Source organism: Cryptomeria japonica, chromosome 9 (genome assembly GCF_030272615.1).
Source record: "Cryptomeria japonica chromosome 9, Sugi_1.0, whole genome shotgun sequence".
Lineage (NCBI taxonomy): Eukaryota > Viridiplantae > Streptophyta > Pinopsida > Cupressales > Cupressaceae > Cryptomeria > Cryptomeria japonica.
Genome location: NC_081413.1, coordinates 453317095 through 453339582, shown reverse-complemented (window position 1 = coordinate 453339582; position 22488 = coordinate 453317095). Strand labels below are relative to the sequence as shown.

At 37.9% G+C, this 22488-nt stretch overlaps 1 protein-coding gene across 1 annotated transcript; it reads left to right on the top strand.

Annotated features, from left to right (window-relative positions):
- Window positions 1-17598: 17598 nt before the first annotated feature.
- On the top strand, window positions 17599-20222 carry LOC131080078 (uncharacterized). The gene is made up of 4 exons (XM_058018175.2): window positions 17599-17989; window positions 18399-18469; window positions 19393-19491; window positions 19870-20222. Exons 1-4 carry the CDS (start codon window positions 17614-17616, stop codon window positions 19954-19956), a joined length of 633 nt encoding a protein of 210 aa, XP_057874158.1. The 5' UTR covers window positions 17599-17613; the 3' UTR covers window positions 19957-20222.
- Window positions 20223-22488: the final 2266 nt, after the last annotated feature.

The window sequence follows — 22488 nt, the reverse complement described above, 5'->3', positions numbered from 1 at the left end:
CGAACCTCTCTCCATCAACTTGTTCTATCTGTTGAAAAGGATTGAAATGGCCCCTTGCTTGATATTGAAAGAATGGGTACCATTGAGTCTCCTTGTCAGCATGTGTAGCAGCTTGGGCTGATGGACATGTCTCCAATCCATTTTCGATGCTGAGAGAAGATGCACCTGTCTTTTGTTTCTTTCTTTGCACAATCATAAAGTTTTCCAACTGTCTTACTACTACAAGTAGTACCATTCTGTTTGTAGGAAACATGGGTAACCTATATGGCTGTCTAGAGAATCCCTAGATCCTTAAGTAGGTGAACTTGGGATATTGGATATACCAATACCCAAACCTGCTGATAAAATATTTTGACTCTTGAGAGAGTCGCTGATGAAGACCTCCTTGAAGGGTTCTCGTGATATGCATTAGGAATGCATCATTAACTCTTTTCAAATGAAATTTTTCCTCCAGGTGCTGTTGTGGATAACAATCATAGACAGTGAACTGGTTCTCCTTATTTCCAACAGCTTCTTTACATACAAGACCCCTATATTTGTATGTCCTGGCTAAAGAATAGATTAAATATGAACTCATATAAAAGGTTTTATTCTTCTTTAAATTTTTCAATTGATCATCCAGCTTATCATTGATGATTTTGACCCAGTTTATCATCTTAACTCCAACAGTTACTTCATGGATAAAATAGTACATCCATGGCTCGAAGGGTGCACCCTGCTGGCTGCCCATGACTCTGTTTAGTAAAATGATGAGGTCTTCGTAATCTTCTTTGAAATATACCCTCACAGGGATCTTAGGTATCTTGGATACACCTTTTCTAGGCTTCTCCAACCATGAATGGTTGATATTAGCCTCATATTCCTCTACATTTTCTTTGTACAATTGGGTTGCCTCACCCTTGGTCATATAGACTGTATTGTGATACTCAGGTATACGGAAAGCCTCCTTGATTGCCACTTCTCCAATATTTGCGAGAATCCTCCCATTGGGTGCTATTATCTCTCTGCTTTTGGGTCATAATGCTTGAAACACTCTACTATCAATTCATTACATTGCATTGCTGGAAGGAAACCAGCAGCCTGCACTATACCATTCCGCATCATTCTCCTTGCTATCGCTGTAGGTAATTGAGTGTCTGTGCCGTGCATCCGCTTCTTGAATTCTCAAAGGTTTATGTGTCCTAAGTTTGTATCTCCCACTTGTTTCCACTTGGAGTTCATTTTCGATTCCGGAGGGGAATCTTTGTCGACTTGGAACTTCATCCTGACCTTGCGTGATGTTCCAACCTCGGAGGTCATCCAAATCTGCAAAAGAAATGAATAAATTCAAGTTAGGATCTGCATTTTAGGTGTGATTTTGGAGTTTGGTAGCTAAGTATATCATGATTTTTTTTACTTTCTTTCGAACACAGCCTTAAAATTGGGTTTTTCAACATTTAGGATATTCTGAAAATTTCAAGAAAACCCCTGAAAATTGCCAAACTTACGAAGTTCAAGGTCTGATTTCAATAAAAAATCAGAACCTGAGAGCAAACTATGTCCAAGAAAACTCAATTTAGTTCAATCTAACTGACTTATGGAGCAGTAAATGAGAAAGAGAAGGAAGATTCATTGCATTTGTTCTTTCTCTTCGAAAACTTTAAAGAATCAGGTAAGAAACCCAATAATCTGCCTATAAGATTCATTTTCACCTTCGAAAGAATGAGGAAGAAAGGAAAAGAAGCTGCTTGAAGGCAAAACTCAAAGGTTTATCTCAGAAAATCAGAGAATCTGTCCTTCAAACAGTCAAGGTTCTTCCAAAATCTGTGTATGAACTTGTGAAAATTTGTTGAAAATCTCAGACTTATACTTGAAATCTCCTTTGAAATCACTTCCAACCTGCAAAAACTCTTCAAAATGTCCTTCACCTGCACAAAATCTCTCTTAAACACTCTCAACTTGCTCTTGAAAGTTTGAACTTCAAATGAGGAAATGAAAGAATGAAGAAGGTATTTGTATGAAGTTCGAACTTCTTAATTTAGAAACACACAGGATCTTCTAAAATTTGTTTCTAATTTGTCCTTCATACATCGAACTTGGACATTTAGTCTTTCGAAGTTGCAAAGCAAGTTTCTAAATTGGACCTCAGTGAACTATCATCTCTTTGGCAAGTTTGAACTCTCCATTTCAGTTCAAAGTGAAAGTTTCTAAATTGGTTTTCAGTTGCAATTCGAACTCATTCTTCAATGTTCTCTTTTCAAAAACTTTCTAAATCAGCTATAGTTCGAACTTTTGAAGATAAATCTTGATGACATCACCCTCTTTCTTTCCAAATTAGCAAATATCTTATGAGGGCGGACTTTATTGATTTCATTCACTATATAGGAAGGCGGACTTTGTAATGTTTGTGCACCACATATCATGCTAGGGTCCTTCCTTCATCTTGTGCACTCAACCTCTTCATAGGGCGGACTTAGCAAAACATATGCACCTTTATGTTGGTTAAGGGCGGACTTTGTTACCCATTCATGGGTTCCCTAGGGTTAATCCTTTGTGCAATGTTCCTGGAATTGAAGAGGTGAGTTGGTCAAAACCTGAGAGGGGCTGGGTGAAGATTAATTTCGATGGGGCTTCGAGGGGGAATCCGAACATCTCAGGAGCGGGGTGGGTGGCCTATGATGATGAAAGGAAGATTCTCTTCAAGGGTGCAAAAAGATTACAAGATGGAACTAATAATGAAGCCAAGGTGCAAGCGGCTTTGTTAGCTACTGATTTGGTAGTGAATATGAAGGCTTCGAAAGTCCACTTGAAGGGGGATTCCCAAGTGGTGGTTAATGTTCTCATGAAAGGTGACAACCCGTGCTGGAAATTGAATAAGTTCATCACCATTATCTGTGCAAAATTAAAATTTTTGCAAGATTTTTGTGTTTCTTATGTTAGAAGAAGTGGAAATGTTCTTGCTGACGGCTTGTCTAACGTGGCTTGTGAGCTGTCCAAGGGTGAGGTGAGGTGGTGGGATGGTAATGACAGCAATGTGCTATGGAGTTAAGACGGCCTGCCAAGGATAGTACTTTCACATACTTGATATGTGCGACATGCGGTATGCTTCTTATTCAAGGAGCTGAGACTGGATCGTGCTTTACGTGCATTTAATGTCGAATGCTTCTGTAATGGCAACGGTTGTGGTGCGTGGCTCCTTAATTGCTAAAAATGGAACTTACGCTCATTCAATGTGGCAGTTGAGCATGTTTGGTGGGGAAGATTATGGTTTTTTTGCAGAGATCAACGGTTTGGTGAGGCTTCTAGCATGGAAGCTAATTTCACCCTGAAATCTTCTAAGTGGATGCCTGCATTCGGGGGTCCTGTTCCTGCGAAGAGGCCCGAAAACATGTTTTTGGTGAGAGATCCCTTGTTTTTGAAAGCTATTCAACTAGTTCTTGGCGAGGAGGTGGCGGTGATTGGCTACAGATATCGTTCGAGGGTAGACATCTACTCTTTAATCATGGCTTGGGGACTTGACTTGGGCTACTCATGCGAGGAGGTTAGAAAGGTGATGACGATGATAGTCTTGAGTGATTATCTTTTAAACATGGAGTCTTTGCTGGAGTGGGCAATCCTCGATTGGGGTTTCAATATCTTTGAAGGCATACCAGAGGAAAATGCAGAGCTCTGGGGTAGACACATGAAGATTCCCTTCCTACAAAGCCGTGAGGAGGTTAAAGCTAGGTTTCGAGATGGCACGAGGAGAGGGTGGGAAGGACTGGTAATCTATGTTCAAATAATGGAGTTGGAAGAAATTATCAGACAGGCGAGTGAGGAAGCCAGGATGGTGGACGTGGTGGACGAGGTGAGGAGGAGGCGATCGATTACCAGGTGTCTTTCAGCGGAGTTAGCAAGGCAAAACGATTTGGGCGGTGCGGTTGGCAGAATTAACAAGTTGGGGGACGCTTTGAGTGCACGGAATGTTGCTGAGTGAAGGCTGAAAGATGAAACATGGCGGACAAGGGTACCTCTTGGTACTATTTTTCCTTTCGTTTTAGATTTACTTGCTTTTAGTTTTTCCGTCTTGCACAATTTATGCCATTTCTGGCATGATGTAATTGGACTTCTTTTTCTACAGTAGTTGTGGGGGAGGTTTTTTGAGTTTTTCTTTTGAAGAACATAATGGTTTTGGTAGGGTGGTTTGGTGAACAGAGGGTGGTTTTTTGGGTGGATGATGGTTTTTCATGTATTGTTTTAGTTATCTTTAATAAATTCATAAATATTACCGATCAAAAAAAAAAAGGGCAGACTTTGTTGAGTTCATGCCACATTGCTTGTTTGCTAGGCGGACTTGCCTTGTCTTAGGAACCACATGTTGAGCGGACTTCACTAAAGTGTTGCACGTTATCATGCCATAGGGCGGACTTTGTTTGACTTAGGCACCATCTTCATACCCTTGGGCAGACTTTGTGATCATTAGGAACCAAGGATAAGCGAACTTCAAGAATCTTGTGCACCAAGGTAAGGGCAAAGTTCATCATTCTTGTGCACCCCATTATCAACTAAAGGCGGAGTTCATGACACTTGTGACCAAGTTAAGGCGGACTTGGTGAATGTTAAGAACCACATCATGAGCGGACTTCATTGAACTTATGCACTATGAAGGCGAACTTGGTGAATTTCATGCACCATGAGATCAAAACTTAAAATCTTTGTAACTTGTGCAATTCTTCTTGGATTTGTTTGAAATTTGAAAATCACTCACCATTCATCCATTGAATTCTTCTAGATCCCTAAAATTTAGGAAATTGGCTTTTTGGATCAAAACTTGAATTTCGGAGGAATTTGACGATCATTTTCAGTGAATCTTAGAGTCAATGCAAACCCTAGATCCCTTTCCAAAAATAGAAAAAGAAAGCATCCCTAAAAAATTAGGAAAAACTTTCTAAAAATAGCCATTTTGGGGATCGCGCTCAAAATGCCAAAAACTAAACTTCCTAAAAAATAGGAAAAAGCAAAAAGCAAAACTTTCCAAAAATAGAAAGTTGTCCAAATTGACCCAAATCAATTGCTATCTTCGTTCTTCGGACTTTCTAGGCACTTTGACGATGTCTAGACTCTGTTCTGACCTTAGTTTGCACAAATTGACTCACCACTTCAAAGCTCAGACCATTCAAAACTGACAAAACTTGGCAATACTGATGCCCGAAAGGTCACAAGGTTCTAACAAAAACCCTAGAAAGCAAGAAAAGGGGAGGGTCCCCATTCTCAATGGGGTGATGTGTGAAAAGGTCACAACAGGACCATGTCTCGTGCCGGTTCAACGTTTGCCATCAATGGAGTTGGCCATGTCCAAGAAAATGTTCAATCTATGAGCAAGTCCGCTCAATGTAGGAGTTTCCAACGTCCAAGCCATGTTCAAGTCCGCCATCCTCAAGCAAGGGAAATGTCCAAGACAGTGCAAAGTCCGCCAAGGGAAAAAATTTAGAAAAATTGGCTAAGTGTTGATACCTTGGGGAGAAAAAAATTCAGAAAATTGGCTAAGTGTTGATACCTTGGGGTTGTGTCAAGGAAATGTCTTGCCTACGTGCCAAGACAAAGCAAGACAATGTCTTAGGCAATGGCAAAGTCCGCCTAAACAAATCATACAATTGGCTTGACCAAGTGTCAAGTCCGCCATGCAACAAGTTGGAAATGTCCAATCTATGTTGAAGTCCGCCCAATGTGGAATGCCAAGATTGTCCTGCCAAGTGTGAATTCTGCCTAGATGAGAGGGAAAACATCCAAGCCATGCTGAAGTCTGCCATGTACAATGTCTAGCCGGCTAGCAAGTCCGCCCAACCTTGGCTCATGAACTATGAACTCCGCCTTGGCCAAATGGCTTGCTGTTGACGTGTATTTTGTACACAATCAAACACAGAATAAAATACCTAAAGGCATCTTATCCTCTCTTGAGAAAATAGTCTCTAACTGCTGAAGATTCGCGTAAAGGATCAGTTAGGTAGACTCCAAGGTTCTTTTAGTGGGGTCTCCACGTGTGGACAAGCTCCAGTGGTATGATGTGATTTGCTGGAATCACAAGGGGACTTACATTGAACTTCCGATCTGCTTTGCTGGACACAGGCTCTTACTAACTTAGATTTGGAAAAAATGGAAAAAGGATAAGGGCGAAGAGAGGATCTAATCCTAATACTAAGAATGTAGGAGCAATGATTGATCTTTGACAAAACTCTAACTAGATCTTGTTTTGACATCAATGGAACATCTACACAAGACTAGTGCGATCTTCTAAGGGAGCTTTATGATGTTCAAATTATCACCGCAGGCATAGATACCATCCAAGTTGATGCATATCAATGAAGAGGCAACAAATTGAAATTGAGCTTAGGCTGAATGATTCCAGTTGACTACGCAAGGCAAGTCTGCAATCAACAAACTGCTAGTAGTATGGATATACGAATTCCACCATTAATCAATCACATTTCCTCCATTCATCTAATCATCTACCATCTAAGATTGAAGACTCAACAAGAAACCATGCAAATTGCAAGAAAACGACATATTTCACCATTACTTCAATGAAAATGGAGTTTGTTTACAATCAATGGCAACAATTTCTTGCCTTGTCCTCCTATTCTACTCTAATTGCTATTCTATCAATTATTTACAACTCTCTCTAATTCTATCTAAAATTCCTTTTTTACAAAATGAAATGCCTGGGCTTATATAGTGCCCACAATACAATTTGATGGCTTAGATCAATTCAAGATCAATGGCCAAGATTTTACAATGAAAACCCTAATTAGGGTTTGTTACAACCATTACATAACATTTAATGCTTGACCAATGATAAAATTGTATTGCTTGGACACATGTCCCTTCTAGAAAAATCGACCAATGGATAGCCGGGGTAGGTACATCGAAGTTTGTGCCACCTTCCATGAGTTAAGTACATTGAATCTGGACATGCTGAGGTGGACTTCACTGACTGGAGGAGTGATGACTGGGATGCCACCTCATCTGACACTTGAAGCTTGCTAGATATTCAATTTGATGTCGTTGAGAGGCTATCTTTAATTAACTCTTGTTCTAACTCCTTTTGTCCTTGATGTGCAGGATGACGATGTACCTCGCCTTGGAACGCTGGATTGAAAGAGGTCGCCCATGTCTTGGCTTGATCGTCCTGGCGAAGACCGTCCTGGCGAAGACCGTCCTTGATCCGGCTTGATTTTCCTTGAAGAGACCTCCATTTGACGCCTACACAACATTTCAAAATTAGTAACATGATTTTGCAATACATAACATAAATTAGAGAGCAATTTTTTAGGAAACTTAATGATAAGTCCTTTATTAATCATTTCCCAAAAAATGATTGAGCTAAGGAAAAACAAAATTTCAAAATTAAGGCAATGACAATCAAAATTTGAAATTAAAACAAGAGATCTTGCCATACCTTACTTGAGAGCTTAACTCTAAAATGCAAAATGAATAAAATTCGCCTAGGCGAAATTGAGGTATAAATAGTCTTCAATGTTATCTCCTCAAAAGATCAATTTCGCCACCTTTGGATTTCAACGTGATCTTCAAGTCTTGCCTCTTTGACAATTCGCTCAAATGGATCTTCAAGTTCGCCTTAACAAATCCTCCTAGTCTCGCACCTTTGACGTGGTCTTCAATCCTTGACAAATTCGCTCCAACGAAGTCTCCAAGATATCGCACCACCTTTATTAGTAAACTCCAAATCGCACTTCTCCCTTGTCTTCCTTAATTCGCATGTAGAAGGATAAAATGATGATGTGAAAATGAAATCTTCCACTCCCCATATATAGCGCTTGGATTGCATTTATCCCTTAGGCCGACTTCAGGATATAAAACAATTTTTTAAATGATTTTTAAATGATTTAGCAAGGCCGACCTCCCTTTGTAGCGCTTCAAATTCGATTTTTATTAATTAATTAATTAATTATTAATGCCTTACGTTTTTAATTTGCAAATTTCGATTTTTAATAAAGGCAAAATAATTAATAAAAGATCAACGCCACATTAAATGCCAAATTAAATAGGATTTTCAATTTTTTATCGAACTTAGCATTTAAGGAAAATTTGAATTGCTTATTTGGCGCCAAAACTATGAAAATGAGAGGGACGTACCTCATCGCCCTGGTCCCTTGGAGAGGGACAGGAGCGATCCATGATTTTGTCTTGATTTTTGCATTTTTCACGTTCAACTCCTTCATCTCCACGTTCAACATTAATCATCATGATAAGCTCTTCGAATTTGATTGGCTTGCATGCGTTCATGAGTGTCTTTGGATGTTCATCGCCCTGGTCCTTGTCCAAAGGACAGGAGCGATCTTCAAATTTCCACGTTCAATATGCATCCTTTTATCTTCGATCTTCATTGTGATGTCCTCCAAACGTTGTCCCTTGCCTCGCTTAACCTCACCTTGCTTTGATCTTGAAGGAATATGAGTGCTCTTGATAGGATCGCCCTGGTCCTTATGAAATCTTGTTCTTACGTAAATCTTGCACAAAATGACCAATGCATCTAACATCGCCCTGGTCCCTTGGAGAGGGACAGGAGCGATCTATGTCCTAGGATGCGAATTTCATCATTGTGACGACCTTTTAATGTTTGCGCTTGCTAAAGACGCCTTGAAATGTCCCTCGCCACCTTGTCTTGACTTGGATCGACCTTGAACTTGCATAGGAAGTAACATCACCATTGTATCGCCCTGGTCCCTTGGAGAGGGACAGGAGCGATCCTCCTTTTGTAGCCTTTATCTCACTTTGTCAGGTTCCAAGTCTATATTCAACGGATTCGTCTTTCTTCACTCCATTCGTTCATGCCTTGACATTGTTTGTAACTTTGCAAGAAAATCAATTATATCAAAAATCGCTCTGGTCCCTTCCTGAGGGACAGGAGCGAACTTAAGCATTTTGGTCCTTTGTTGACGTTTGATAATCTTCAATTTATCTTCAACGGGTTCGATTGACCTCCTTTCTTGCCTTCGAACATAAAATTTGCTTGATCTTTGCCCAGATCGTACCTTATGAAGAATTTCGCTCTGGTCCCTTGGTGAGGGACAGGAGCGAATTTGACCCTCTAGGCAAAAACTTCATCATTTCATTGTTTTTGATCAAGTCTGGATGTTCTATCATGCTCATTTCGTCCTTCACCATGCCTTTGATGTCTCGATTCGTCCAAACAAGGTCAGGAATGGCCTAACTAAGCATTTTCGCTCTGGTCCCTTGGTGAGGGACACGAGCGATTCGCCTTGGTCCCTTGGAGAGGGACAGGAGCGCTTTTCGCTCTGGACCCTTGGAGAAGGACACGAGCGAAATTTGACTTTTCGCACTCTTTATCAGGATAATTTTAATGGAATATAACATTTAAGTATAAGTGACATTTCCTTCTATGTTTCTTCTTTCTTATACTTTAAGTTATATTCCATATATACTTTCAGGATGTTTGAGAGTGGTTTCAGACCTCCAGGAGTTATATTGCAAAATCTAGTTTTTGGAGGTTTTTTCAGTTTCCAGACTTAGTCAAATTTCAGGGTCAGGGCATTCCAGACTTAGCCAAATTTCAGGATCAGGACCTCACTCAAGCCGGACTTGGTTATCCATGTGATCCCCTGGGCGACGCTTCAAGTTATATTCATTTGATAAAATGCACCTCTTTGGACCTTTTCACATCGTCAAGACGTTAAAATCCTGCAAGGACAAAGCAAAATCGGATTTGTAGCTCCGGTCCTTCACTGAGGGACAGGAGCGATTTTTCCCTTGGAGGCATTTCTGTGCTCATGAAAATCTTCAATTTATATTCAATGGAAAGATCTCGCCTTTCTCCATCACTTCCAATTCGTAATTCATCTTGACCCTGCAGGAATAGTAAAATATTTGAAAACGAGCTCCCGTCCTTCACTGAGGGACAGGAGCGATTTTGCTCCTACAGGCCAAAATAACATGATTTTACACATTTTAACACTTCACAAGGCGAAAACAAATCATTTGAGATGCCTAGGATCAAAAATCAAAAATGTCAAAATTTGGTCAAAAATATTCAATTGGACAAAAATTCACATTTCATCTTCAACACTTAGACAAATTTAAGCTCTGCATCAACATTCCAATTGAAAATTAGACCATTCTGGCGAATTCATTTCATTCAAAATTTGCATTCTAGAAAAGGAAACTCAAAAGCCCTCAAAAACGACTGGATTTTGGTCCGAAAAGACGGTAATTAGAACCCTAAGGCTTGACCCTAAATCCAGACAACTAACAAACTAACAAAACCCTAGAAAAAGCAAAGCGAAAACGAACAAAAAACAAAAAACATGGGTCCCCATTTGCAATGGGACGATGTGTGAAAACGTCACAACACTTGCCAAAGGTAAAACTTTGCCGAAGCATGTATTGAAGAATGTTGAAGTCTGCCACAAAGTGGCATGGAAACAATGAACTCCGCCCAAGCAGTGAGCAAGAATGGCATGATGTCACCCCAACTCCGCCATGGCAAAATAAGGAAATGTCTTGCCAAGGGTAAAGTTTGCCACCTCTAAAGCACAAAATGGTGCAAGAAGTGCAAACTCCGCCCAAGATGACATGAAGTTGATGAAGTCCACCTGAACACTTAGAGGAAATTGGCTGGCCAAAGCTAAACTCCACCCAACATAAGGCACAATTTGGCTTAGCATATAAGCAAGTTCGCCAAGAAGAGAGAGAAATTGGCATAATGAAAGGGTAGAAAATCTGCCAAAGAGAAATGTGAATTGACACAACACATGGCAAAGTTCGCCATGAATGAAGATTTGACCAGGTTTGGAAGTCAAGGAAATTTGCCCAACACTTGGAATATTTTTCAAAATTTGCCCAACACTTAGAATATTTTTCGAAATTCGCCCAACACTTAGGAAAATTGAATGAAGAAGGATAAAGAGGAAAAGTAAAGATAAAATGAATAAAATCCTTGTCCAAAGTTCGTTCGAGCATAGAGATGGCCAAAATCTTGGCTAGGTGTTGAAAGGTCCACATAAAGGTGTTATAAAATGAAATTGAATAGCCAAAATTTGGCTAAGTTTGGGAAATACTTCATAGAGGAAATTCCAATTTCCTCCATTGTGGCGAAAGCACTGAGGAATTCTTCTCCAAATTCAAGGTACTTGAAAGAATTTCAAGGCATCAAGAAAGAAAAGTCGTCAAACTTGGTGAAAATATAGAAAACATTTCGGGCTTCTTGGGGGATTTCATCTACAATCCCAAACCTATTGAAGCAATCAGGGCAACTTCTTGAAGGATTTCATCTCCCGAGGAATTGAAGACAAGCTCCCAATCAAAATCAGATGGAGACAAGAGGAGTATTCCAAACAAATTTCCATACTTAGACAATTTCTCGACACAAATTGGAGAATTCAGAGAGGAAATCCAAGGGGATAACATCAATCCAATTCAAGTAGGAGGAATTTCAAAGCAATCAGGAAAGAAAAATTTAATAACTTCATGTACAGACATTTGCTCCAAGGGGAGACTTCCAGACCTCAAAGATTCAAATGCAAGTGAGAAGAAGAGATCAAAATCTCGAAAGGAATCCAAGATCAAAGCTAGGAAGAAGTAAGCGCAAAGGACAGAGTCGTCGGCAAGGAAAAATATTCGAAGGCAAGTACGTGGAAGAAAACAAAGTGACCAAGGAAGACATCCAACATGCTGAGGTGGCGCCTCGTCATCTTCCAACCAATCAGATTGTTCCAAGTCAACATGTCCAGGTTCAATGAACCTGACTTATCCACGGAGGCTTCTAGAAGGCATACTACACAATGCAACAACCTTCTATTTTATTATTGTTTTATATTTAGCAAGAAGGAAAAGTGTCCCCAAATGTGATTTTCTCATTGGTCGAGGGGTAGTTAGTTGTAACAAGCCCTAATTAGGGTTTTATTTTGTAATCTCAGCCGTTGATTTGAAATCAATCGTGGCCATTGAATTGTAATTGAAGAGCCTATAAATTGAGCTCACCCCTCATTTGTAAAACATGGGAGCATGTTGCAAAACATGTTGAGATAAGCAAATTGTTGTTTATGATTTCCAAAGTAATAAGTAACGCATTGTTCAAATTGATGGTGATTACTTCTATTATTTTGGAGTTTACATGGTTCTTATCCCTCATCATAGCTTAGATTTTATTTCATGTATGTTAGACGAATGCAAGATCTGATTTATGGTGAATCTTCTGCTCATACTTTTGATGAACAAATGATTTTTGTTCATTGTGTAAAGTTAGCCTGAGCTTACTTTGTGGATGCTTAACTTTTGTCTAGATAAATATTGTTCAATTTGATGGTAGTTATTCATAACGTCTCTTGAATTCTTAGGAATAGATTAGAACTTTTAAACCCTTGTCTCCCTTTTCAGTTTTCTTGAAGTCCATGATCCAAGATCCAAATGATAGAGCTTCATTGTCTAGACTTTCATTGTGAATTGAACGAGCCAAGCGTAAGTCCCTTTGTGTATTACCAACATATCACAACACCCATTGAGCTTATTCACGCGTCAAGACCTGACAAAAGAAACCTTGGAATCACCATATGATCTTCTTGCAATCTTAGCGTATGCGGTGATTTTGTTCAAGAGAGGATGGAGTGTCTGGTATTTTATTCTAATGTTCGGTGAATGATAAAATGTACACCAACAGGCGGTTGTCATATTCAAGGAGATAGTGGCTCATTTAATGCATGATGGGTGATTTGAGAAGTGATGGGCATTTATTGCATTATGGACGCCTTTTTTGGGGCAAGGAGCAATCAATTAGTAGTAGGCGAGATTCTTCATTAATGGCTCTCCCCACTACTTGGCGTCATATTTGGGAATCTTTGGTCAAACCCTAATTAGGGTTTTGCATTTTAAATCTTAGCCATTGATTGGATTGTAATCTGGGCCGTCCATTTTCCTCTTGGAGGCTTGTAAAAGGGGTTCACCCCTTCATTTGTAAAGGAGAGAGAATTGTATGAGATTGTTGCGATAAGTTATTAAGATAATAATAGTGATACATTGGCTTTTGGTGTTCACATGTGTTATTTTGTAGCTTGCATGGTTTCATTTTCTTCACTTAGAATAGATTTGCTTTGAGTATTTAGATGAATGAAATAGATTGCATTGTTTGTAATGTCCCCTTTCTAGCACATGTTGTATGAGGTTATCATTAGCCTATTTCTCCATGGTCCCATAGGCTAACCAGGTGATTTTAGGGATCTTGAGGATATTTGGCTTAGGCAGTTTCAGTTGCAAGTGATTCTGATGTGTTTTGATGGGTTTTTGGGATACTTACTATTTATAGTAAGTTAGTTGGGACAGGTCTAGATTGACAGTGAACTCATAAATAATATCTTGATGATGATAGTTGTTTTTGATTGGAGTTTTTAATAATCGTTTGCGATTATTAAATTATTTATCAATAAAGTTTAAGTTATAAAGTTAAATTAAATATTTAACTTTATTAATGTGGGACTATAGTTAAGTGGAAGTATTTAAAGTCCCTTTATTTAATAACACATTGGAGACAAAGAATGTTTGGGGACTTAAGTTCAAGGGAAAATTATTTAAATGTCATGGGAAATATTAAAGGACAAAAGCAATCGCGATAAAATAGGGGGAAAAAAGCAATAGCAAGAAAATAGGGGAAAAAGCAAAATCCCGAAAAAACAGGAGAAGGCAAAAAGTGATTTTGTTTATCCCACATTGGCAAGGTGAGTGAATGAACTCTTATGAGAGTGTTATAAAAGAGATTCAAGAGCTCTCTTTTAGATATGCTTGGTTATGCTTGGTTGATTGATGTTTATGAATTTATTGGAGAGTTCATCTTCAAGGGTTTGTGAGGACGAAATCCCTCATGAATGTCATTCTTCTCGCTGTTGCAAGATACAGTCAGGAGGATTAGAGGTGTTTCTACTTCAGGAAGCACATTGAGCTTAAATTTCCAGGTATTGGTTGCATTCAAGGAGATTTTAAAGTTTGCATCTTAAGTAATGACCGAGTAGAGGGCATTGTTGTGGTTGTAAGGCAAATCACTGCTATTGTTACTTCTTGTCTGGGCCGTAACAGTCTGCTGGGGCTATCTAAGCCTGTTTAACAGCTGAGTTCATTATTTCTGGCCATGGCATTGTGGGGCAGAGTTGCTGGCTGTCTTTACTATGGAGTCCATTAATACTTGCTGAGACCCAGATAAAGAGTGCCGTACAGATTAAAGAGCTTTGGAAGAGGAGCCATGGCAGTTCAAGATCAATCTGAATGTGTTTGTAGGTGCTGTGACCTTTTCTGAGGGTGCCGTCCAGTTTGTAGTTGCTGTTTGGGAGCTGCAATATACCCCTGGGCTGTTCTATATTCTTGCTGTGCTGTAAGTGACTGGGTTACATTCTTTTGAACCAGTTCTGTGACAAATGAAGGCTGCGTCTGGGGTTTAGGGGAGAGCTGGAGCTGAAGTTATAAACTAAACTCTACAAGAGCACTTGTATTGGTATGTTGGACTGCTGTAACTATCTTATTTGAAATGGAAATGACAATATGATGGAGTAATTTGTAATAGTGTCTCAGTTGTGATTTTTTGAGTAATATTTAGTAGGTTATGTTTGTATTCCTTGCTATGTCAATGTTACTATACATCTCTATATTTGTTAATCTGTTATGATAAACCAAAGCAAACATTGGTGCATCAAACCAACACAAACCATCGAGAATCAGTCTAAACTCAGAAATCAGTCCTAAGATGAATGCATGCCAAGTGTCTGACAAAATGTCAAATCACACAAACTGAAAATATAAGTGCAGAAAGGACAGGGGTTCTTGCATTGTTTTACAGTGAGATCATTTGCTCATACCTTTTTCTTATAGATGATTTCTATCTGCAATGCAAGGTTGGACTGAGCTCTTATATGTGTATTCTTAACTTAGATAATTGGATGAACATTGTTCTTTGATGGTGTTCGTTGATGGTTTAAAATCTTACAAGCACAACCTTGGAAGATTGCACCTCCTTTATGTAGTTGTCTGATAGTGGTGAAGTAAAGTGTAGTTGATCTCGCCTAAGCTTTTTTGTCTGTTAAATTCTTAGATTTAGATTAGACTTTCTAAACCCTTTCCCATTTTACTTTCTGCATTATTCATCAAAAAGTCCTAAAAAAAAGAAAGCTATCCATTGCCAAATCATTTGCCAAAACCTCCTTGAAGTTTCACAATTTGTTAAGTCTTCTTCAATGTGCGTAAGTCCCCTTGGATTACCAGCAACATCAACCAAACGAGTCTATATACATCATAAAGTCGCTAGAACGCAGTTGGAACCTTGGAATCATTGTATGATCTTCCCACAATCTTAGCATACACATGATTTTGATCAAGAGAGGATAGAGTGACCGTTGGAAACTTTATTGAAAATATAATATCTAGTTCAACAATAAATTTGACAATGCCATTTTATGGTCTTCAGGTGTTCACTTTCTTGCCCTGCTATCCTTTTTGGTGTTTGTCTTAATATTTCTTTCTATGATTTTAAAAATATGAGGTTGGTGGCCTCTTGATGAGGCTATAAGGTTACCACTGGATGTATATAGAGGTGTAATTGAATAAAAGTTCAGCCACATGCGGTACCATTCATGGAAGATCATAGGATTATTGCAAATGGATATAAAACACAATAATTCAATCACTGATGATTTCAGGCAATTGTGAAACACTCAAAAGTGTAGTACAACTTGAGGGGAAGTGATGGAGGGTTAATCGATTCTCAGGATCAAATAACTCAGAGCTCATTGTTTAAACATCTCATCAGCTGGTGAGGGGAGTCATATTCATAATTGTTCACTTGTTATTCAGGTACCATTTATACATTCATTAATTTAGTGTATTGCTAAGGGTTCGTGTCAGAATGTTGTCAATACACAATAAATTGAAAGAGGTCCATATAGTGGAAATGGTGTAGACTTTGAATGTGGGAAATAATAAATGGTCATAATGTAGCCATGAAAAGGTGGGAGGTATGAGGGCTGCGTGACTGTTATCTGCAGTAAAATATTGTGAAAATCTCATAGATTTTTTCTCTTAGAATTTATGGTGGTTCAGTGTTACGTTTACTTTTGCCATTTCTCTTCCTATTACTGTCGTGACAAGGCCATAAAGTGATGCCCAACAGATTCTATTTTTTTAGTTGGAAAATGTTTAGTTTCTATAGCATGTTCATGGCTTGAAGATTTGCAAGAATTGCAATCTGGATCCTGCTATTGTTGTTTTTTATTTCTTTTTTAAATGTAAGTTTTGTGTTCTCGGAACTTTGAAGATGTTGTAGTGGAATGATATCAAAATAAAGAGCATGCTAATACAGCGCAATATATACTCTTTTATCATGCCATTGGCACACAAATTCAAATCTATTTTTGTTTTAGTAGCACTTACAACTTAACTAAGAGCGACAGAATGACAGTGTGCTGTGCTACTAACAATATTTCTCATATAGTGTTCTTTACAAGCACAGGCACTCACAAATATTTGTTTTAAGCATGCATCAATGTAAACCAATGAGTGTTGCATACAGAAGCTGACTTTTTAGGGTTTAGAAGCATTAGGGAGGCCCTTTCCAGACACAAGAAAATGAAAGCTATCATGTCAGCTTTGGCTTCAACATCTAAAGAAATTAACTTATTTGTTAAATGCATCCATTCTGAAAACAACATAAGTAGATTAGGCTGTTTTAGAATCCTCAAAAATCTCCTAGATGAGAATTCAAAATATCTCCATAAATGGCACTTTGCATCTGCATTTCCAAAGAAAAGAGATTTCTCCAACAAGTACAATAGTTTTCTGAATTTCCTTAACATATATCCAAATAATCCATGTATGCCTGAGCAATAAATGTTTCTTTACAAAACAGTCCAACAAAGAGGCAATCATATTCTCATATTATTCAATTCAGAAACGCTCTTTCCACCTTACTCTGTCAGGATACATGATTCACTATTTCCTCCAGAAAATAATACAATCACCATTGGTCAGCTTGGATTTCTCGGTCTAACCTTAACAGTCCCACTTTGTTTAATGATTCGCTAATCAACAACACCACTTTAAATTTCATCCAGAGTTTCCAGATGACCTGCTACCTTTCAGCCAATTGTCTTCACTGTCATGTGAGTTTTATCACCTGCTTAGACATGGGCTAATAGGAGTTTATGCAAAGTCTCGTTCTAGACTCTACTAGTTTTGCTTCACTGCCAGCATGTCACAACTCACATCTACCAGATTTTGCCATGAAACTTAGTACTTTGTTTTCCTTGTGGAGGAATCATCAGATTGAAGTGCTTGACTCAATTGGATCACTTGTTTTTAAAAATTGCAATTTAAGGTGTATTATCTGATATGAAAACACTGTAGCAATTTGATTTTAAAATTCATTACAGACAATATACTAATGCGCAAAACTTCAAGAGAAGTAAAATCTAGTTCAAATAAATTTGAACCTGATAGTTATGGCTACTTGTTATTTAATTGTATCATGGGATATTTATGAAATTCCATATTACATACATTAACACTTGAACGCTTCATGGTGAAAATATTACTCTGAGTAACAAATATTGAAGATATTTTGTAAATATAGTTTGAGGTGCTGATGTCATGTGGTATCAGGTAACCTTGTATCGAGGAGGGTTGGTGACTTCTGCATTATCATTTATAGCAGCCGCTTCAACTGCCTTTCTCCCAGACAATTCTATTGCAAAGGCCCTCTTGCAACAGAATCTTGATACATTGTATGCGCTAGGAGCTGGAAGCCTAGGTTTATCGTTAGTTTTGATTCACATTTATGTTACTCCAATTAAGCGAACCCTTCAGATATTGTGGGCATTGGGTTTGCTTGGATCTCTGGCTACATCTCTTAACCTTGCTCAGCCAGCAGGTGAAGGGTTGGTGGAATATGTTATAGACAACCCTGTTGCAGTGTGGTTTGTTGGGCCCCTCTTTGCATCCTTGACTGGCCTTGTCTTCAAAGAAGGTATAAACATATTTCATTTTTTATTTGACTGATGCAACTTCTCATTTCTTCCTGGGAAACTTTTTAATGTCCTTTTAATTATTAATGGACTATGACCTTTGAAACTTTAATTTGGAGTATATTATAATATAATCATAGGCCATTTTTGGTTTCTGAGTAGTTGACATCTCTCTCTCCCTTCTTTTTCTTTCATTCATTATAAACTTATATGAGATACTGTTATTGTTGGATTTCTTAACTGTATAATTGCACAGTGCACTAATGCATAAATCTACATCTCTTTAGGAATTTTTTGGGCATAGAATAGCTGTGAAGAAATTTTGCTTACGGCTTTGCTTTGACTCTCACAATTTTAGTGGTATTTCCTATCAACTTGTTAGCTGTAAAACTGATATGCTTTTATATGCAGGTTTGTGCTATGGAAAGTTGGAAGCTGCTGCTTTGACATTCGTTATCCCCACATTACTGCTTGGTCATCTGGTATGATATTCTTTGGTATTTTAGTTTCCTGCCCTGCCAGAAGATTGATTGAGCCTTTAAGCTTGATGGCAGCCTGATGAATAAGAGGTCTCATAATAATTTTTGAAAATTAAGGATGCTATATAATTCATCAGAGCTAAAGTTTTCATATAGTTTAACTGGAGATGTCTCAACTTTCAAGAGTCAATGCCAATTACAGGGTATTTGCATTATAGCTGCAGCAGCACTTTCTGAGAAGTAAATAAATTTTATTAGATCATAAAAGTCAATCACAAATGTTCAGGTACCCAAGGGCACATCTTGTTAACTACAAGATGTCAGAGAAGGCAAGATAACTACTCCTTATTTTATTGGCTCATCCATAGAAACCCACTTGAGACTTACAAGAGAGCACATAGACCAGATAACTAAAATCTTAAAGACAACATTTATGTTTATTTTTTTAATTGGTCATGAGTTGCACTGTCCTTGGGGTCATTGGCTTCCACAATGTGAACACCATTGCGGATGAATGAGTGCATTTGATGCCTCAAGCCATTGATTTCATTTCTGATGTTCAAGAGGAGAATGGGCATCAGATTGTTTCTAATTTGTCAGAGGTTTTCAAGAGCATAAGTTTGTAAATGGAGCTCTGGATGAAACAAGACTAAATTGCCTACATGAGAGTTTCAGATTGTTGAGAAGGTGGTTCTGCACCTGAAAGACATTAAGAATCTGGATTAGCTCATCACTCACTCTTCTCATTTCACTACTTAGCTCCACAATAACATTATAGAATCTATTGTGCTATGCTAATGATTACTTGGACAATGATTTTGGCTGAACATGTTAAAGAGAAGGCCTTAAATAGCAGTATTATATGGACATGGAGAAGTTATGTGTTCACTTATCCACATATTGAACTGAAATGTTTTTTTTTGCAGACAGGACTTATGGACGATAATACAAAGTTAGGGCTGCTTGGAGTATGGATGGCACTTTTTGTGGTATTTGCATCTAGAAAGTTCACACAGCCGATCAAGGTAATTTTATTTTAACATCGTTTTTTATTTTAACAATGGGCATGTGACATAAAACTCAAGCTTGCCAATGACGTTCTGCTCAAATTAACCTATATTTATACATAATTGTAGTTTTATTATATTTGAAAATTTCATCCTATTTCGATTGTTTTGTACAGCTCGAGTTGTAATCCATAGTGGAAGTTACATATTTGAAACTAGATGGGGATAGGGTTGTACATATTGTCGAACAATATATAAAGTGAATTTAAACATACAGTCTTCTTGTGCAATGCTTGCATGAAGGGGGTTGTGTACACCATTTTTTTTAGTCATTGGATGAATTCATTATCTTATTTATTGTTGCGTTGGTCAGTAATTGCCATTTTGGTGCTGCAGGATGATATAGGTGATAAGTCAGTTTTCATGTTCAATGCGAAGTCAGAGGAGGAGAAAGCAGTTATCCTACGTCAACGGGAGGAATAGATTGCCCAAAGTGCTACAAAAGATTTGTAAGAATATGAATGCGGATAGGGACCTTATTGGAAAATAACTGTTTTGCACTGTGGGAGTTCCTCACATTGTGTGCTTTCCAAAAGTAAAGGCAAATGTAATATTTTAGGTTTGGCCTAGCTACTATGGCAAGGTGTTGTATGTGAGCCCTTTATAGGAGCAAGGAGCCTTTTCACTCTACCTTATATGTGTAATATTGTAAAAAAAATTCACATAAGTTCTAACAAAGTTTAATACAATCACTTGGAAGAGCTTTGTATATAATCTTTATAAGTTGTAACATAAAAACTAGTTCTTCCATAGCCATTAGAGCCAGTCTTTTAAAACAAAACTAAATACACACTAGCAAACCCTTATGAATGATGCATTGACATAAAATTAAATGCTGAAGTAAAAATACATTTTCTAGGTCTTTATGGTTAGATAGGTGAAATTAGTCATTCATGGAAAGATCATTTATTTGCTTGATTGGTGAATATCCTTAGTTTCCTGTCCCTTCATCAACTAAGAGCATAAATGCTCATTGCTTGATTGTTCATTTTAATTAAAATAATTATATATTTTATATTTAATATTGATAAAAAATGGGATTAGTTTAGGGCCTAGACCCACTTACAACAAAATAAACAAGTGGCAGACATAGCAAGTCTCGTGAGATATGAAACTAAAACAACTAAAAAGCATAGAACTCAACAAGCCAGGGAAGGATAAAAAACATGACCAAGGGACATGACTTGGACACAAACTAATCACTATCAACCAAATGCTACAAGCCTATAATCGCTTACCATTCCTTGGAGAGAAAGTTAACATGTACTTCAAAAGTGATATTCATGGGGTCATTTGTTTGAGTGCAAGGTACTCCAACTTTGGTCATGGTTTTGGCTTTGGTATGTTTAGTAGGGCCCTTGTGAGAAGACTCCCCTTTTCTTTTGTGTAGCTCTCCTTAAAGGATGTAGAGGCTGGTGGCAACATTCTTGATGGTTTCATTACGTATGGCCACTAGATTGGATAGTTTCTTCTTATATCCTCTTGGTTTTTTCTTGTATTTTAAGAAATTTCATCTCAAGGTTGTCTCAATTTGAAGGAGGCTACAAAATTTTGTACCTTGAACTAGGCTTCCTTATTCACTTATTTTCTTCTTGAATCTTTTTCTTGGTGTAATAAAGGAAATGTGACCTTGCAAAAGGAACACAATATTCCTTTGAAAGTCAATTTCACAACATATATGTAAATATCTTAGCAAGTTAAACTAGTGAAGATATCTAATTATAGATAAATAAAATAAAGTTTTTGAGTACAAAAATGGAAAGTAGAGACGACAAAAGTTTCAGTTCAAATTTGAGTCTCTCGGCCAAGGATGACAATGTGGTGCACAAATGTTTGCATGACGTGTTGTAGTTTCGTATGGATTGTGAACAAAAAGATACATTGAAAACACAAAAACTTAACTCTGTGCCCCAAATGACTTGCAAAACCCAAAATTGGAAATACACTAATGAATACTATATAACAAAGATGTAAATGATCTATATGAAAGAGAAATGATAAAGAGAAACACACAAACCTTTGTACGGTTGCATATTTTAAATAAACCTATACACAAAATGAAAAATGTTTGGGGTTTGGAGATTTCTTTAGTCAAGTCTTTGTTTTGGTGTTTCCACCTCCACAATAGCCAAATAAATAGATAGATCAAAATAGAAATAAATGATTTAATAGACAAGGGATGTGGTGAATCCCAAAATGCTCAAAGAGACAAAACCAATAGAAAGATATTACTAGCAAGGCTTGACAAAGCTAGGAGAGTAGCATAGATGGCTGTAACAAGATGTTAGAGAGAGAGAGAGAGAGAGAGAGAGAGAGAGAGAGAGAGAGGGCGGGGGGGGAGCAATCTAGAATGCAAGAGACTGCAAGAAGGAACCAGAGAGCTTGTGAGAGGATTCAAGAGAGATTGCTTCGAATGAAATAATAGATTTAAAAGAGAGAATAGGAGCCAACGATAGGGTTGCCGAGTTGTTCTGAAGATTTTGTGTTGTTTCCACTGACTTGGGTAGGTGACAAGTGGTAAAATACTTAGAAACGATCTTTGAACGTTAAGATGTCGAGTGAGGTTGGAATGACACATAAACGTTCATGCAACACGCTTGTGTTTGTGTCTAGACAAATCATGCTAAAAAACAACAAGAGATGAGAAAAACATGCGGTTAATGCAAAATCGATGTAAGAATGTAGCTATTGAAAAGGACCTTGAGCATCTTGAGAGGAAAATGCTAATGCAAGGGCTGAAATAAGTCTATTCAAATGCTAGGGGAACAAACACTAAAGTGGAACAAAAGTGTAGGTGAAATTGCAGAGTATGCAATTTTCATTTGTACCTTTTAATATCTTGTAGCCATAGGTTGGTGGCATGCATTTGCACAAGAAACTAGAAAGGTGGTATCAAATTAACGATTGCGCTTGCATTCCTTAATAATATTTTGTGAGATATGTTGGGGTAGAGTA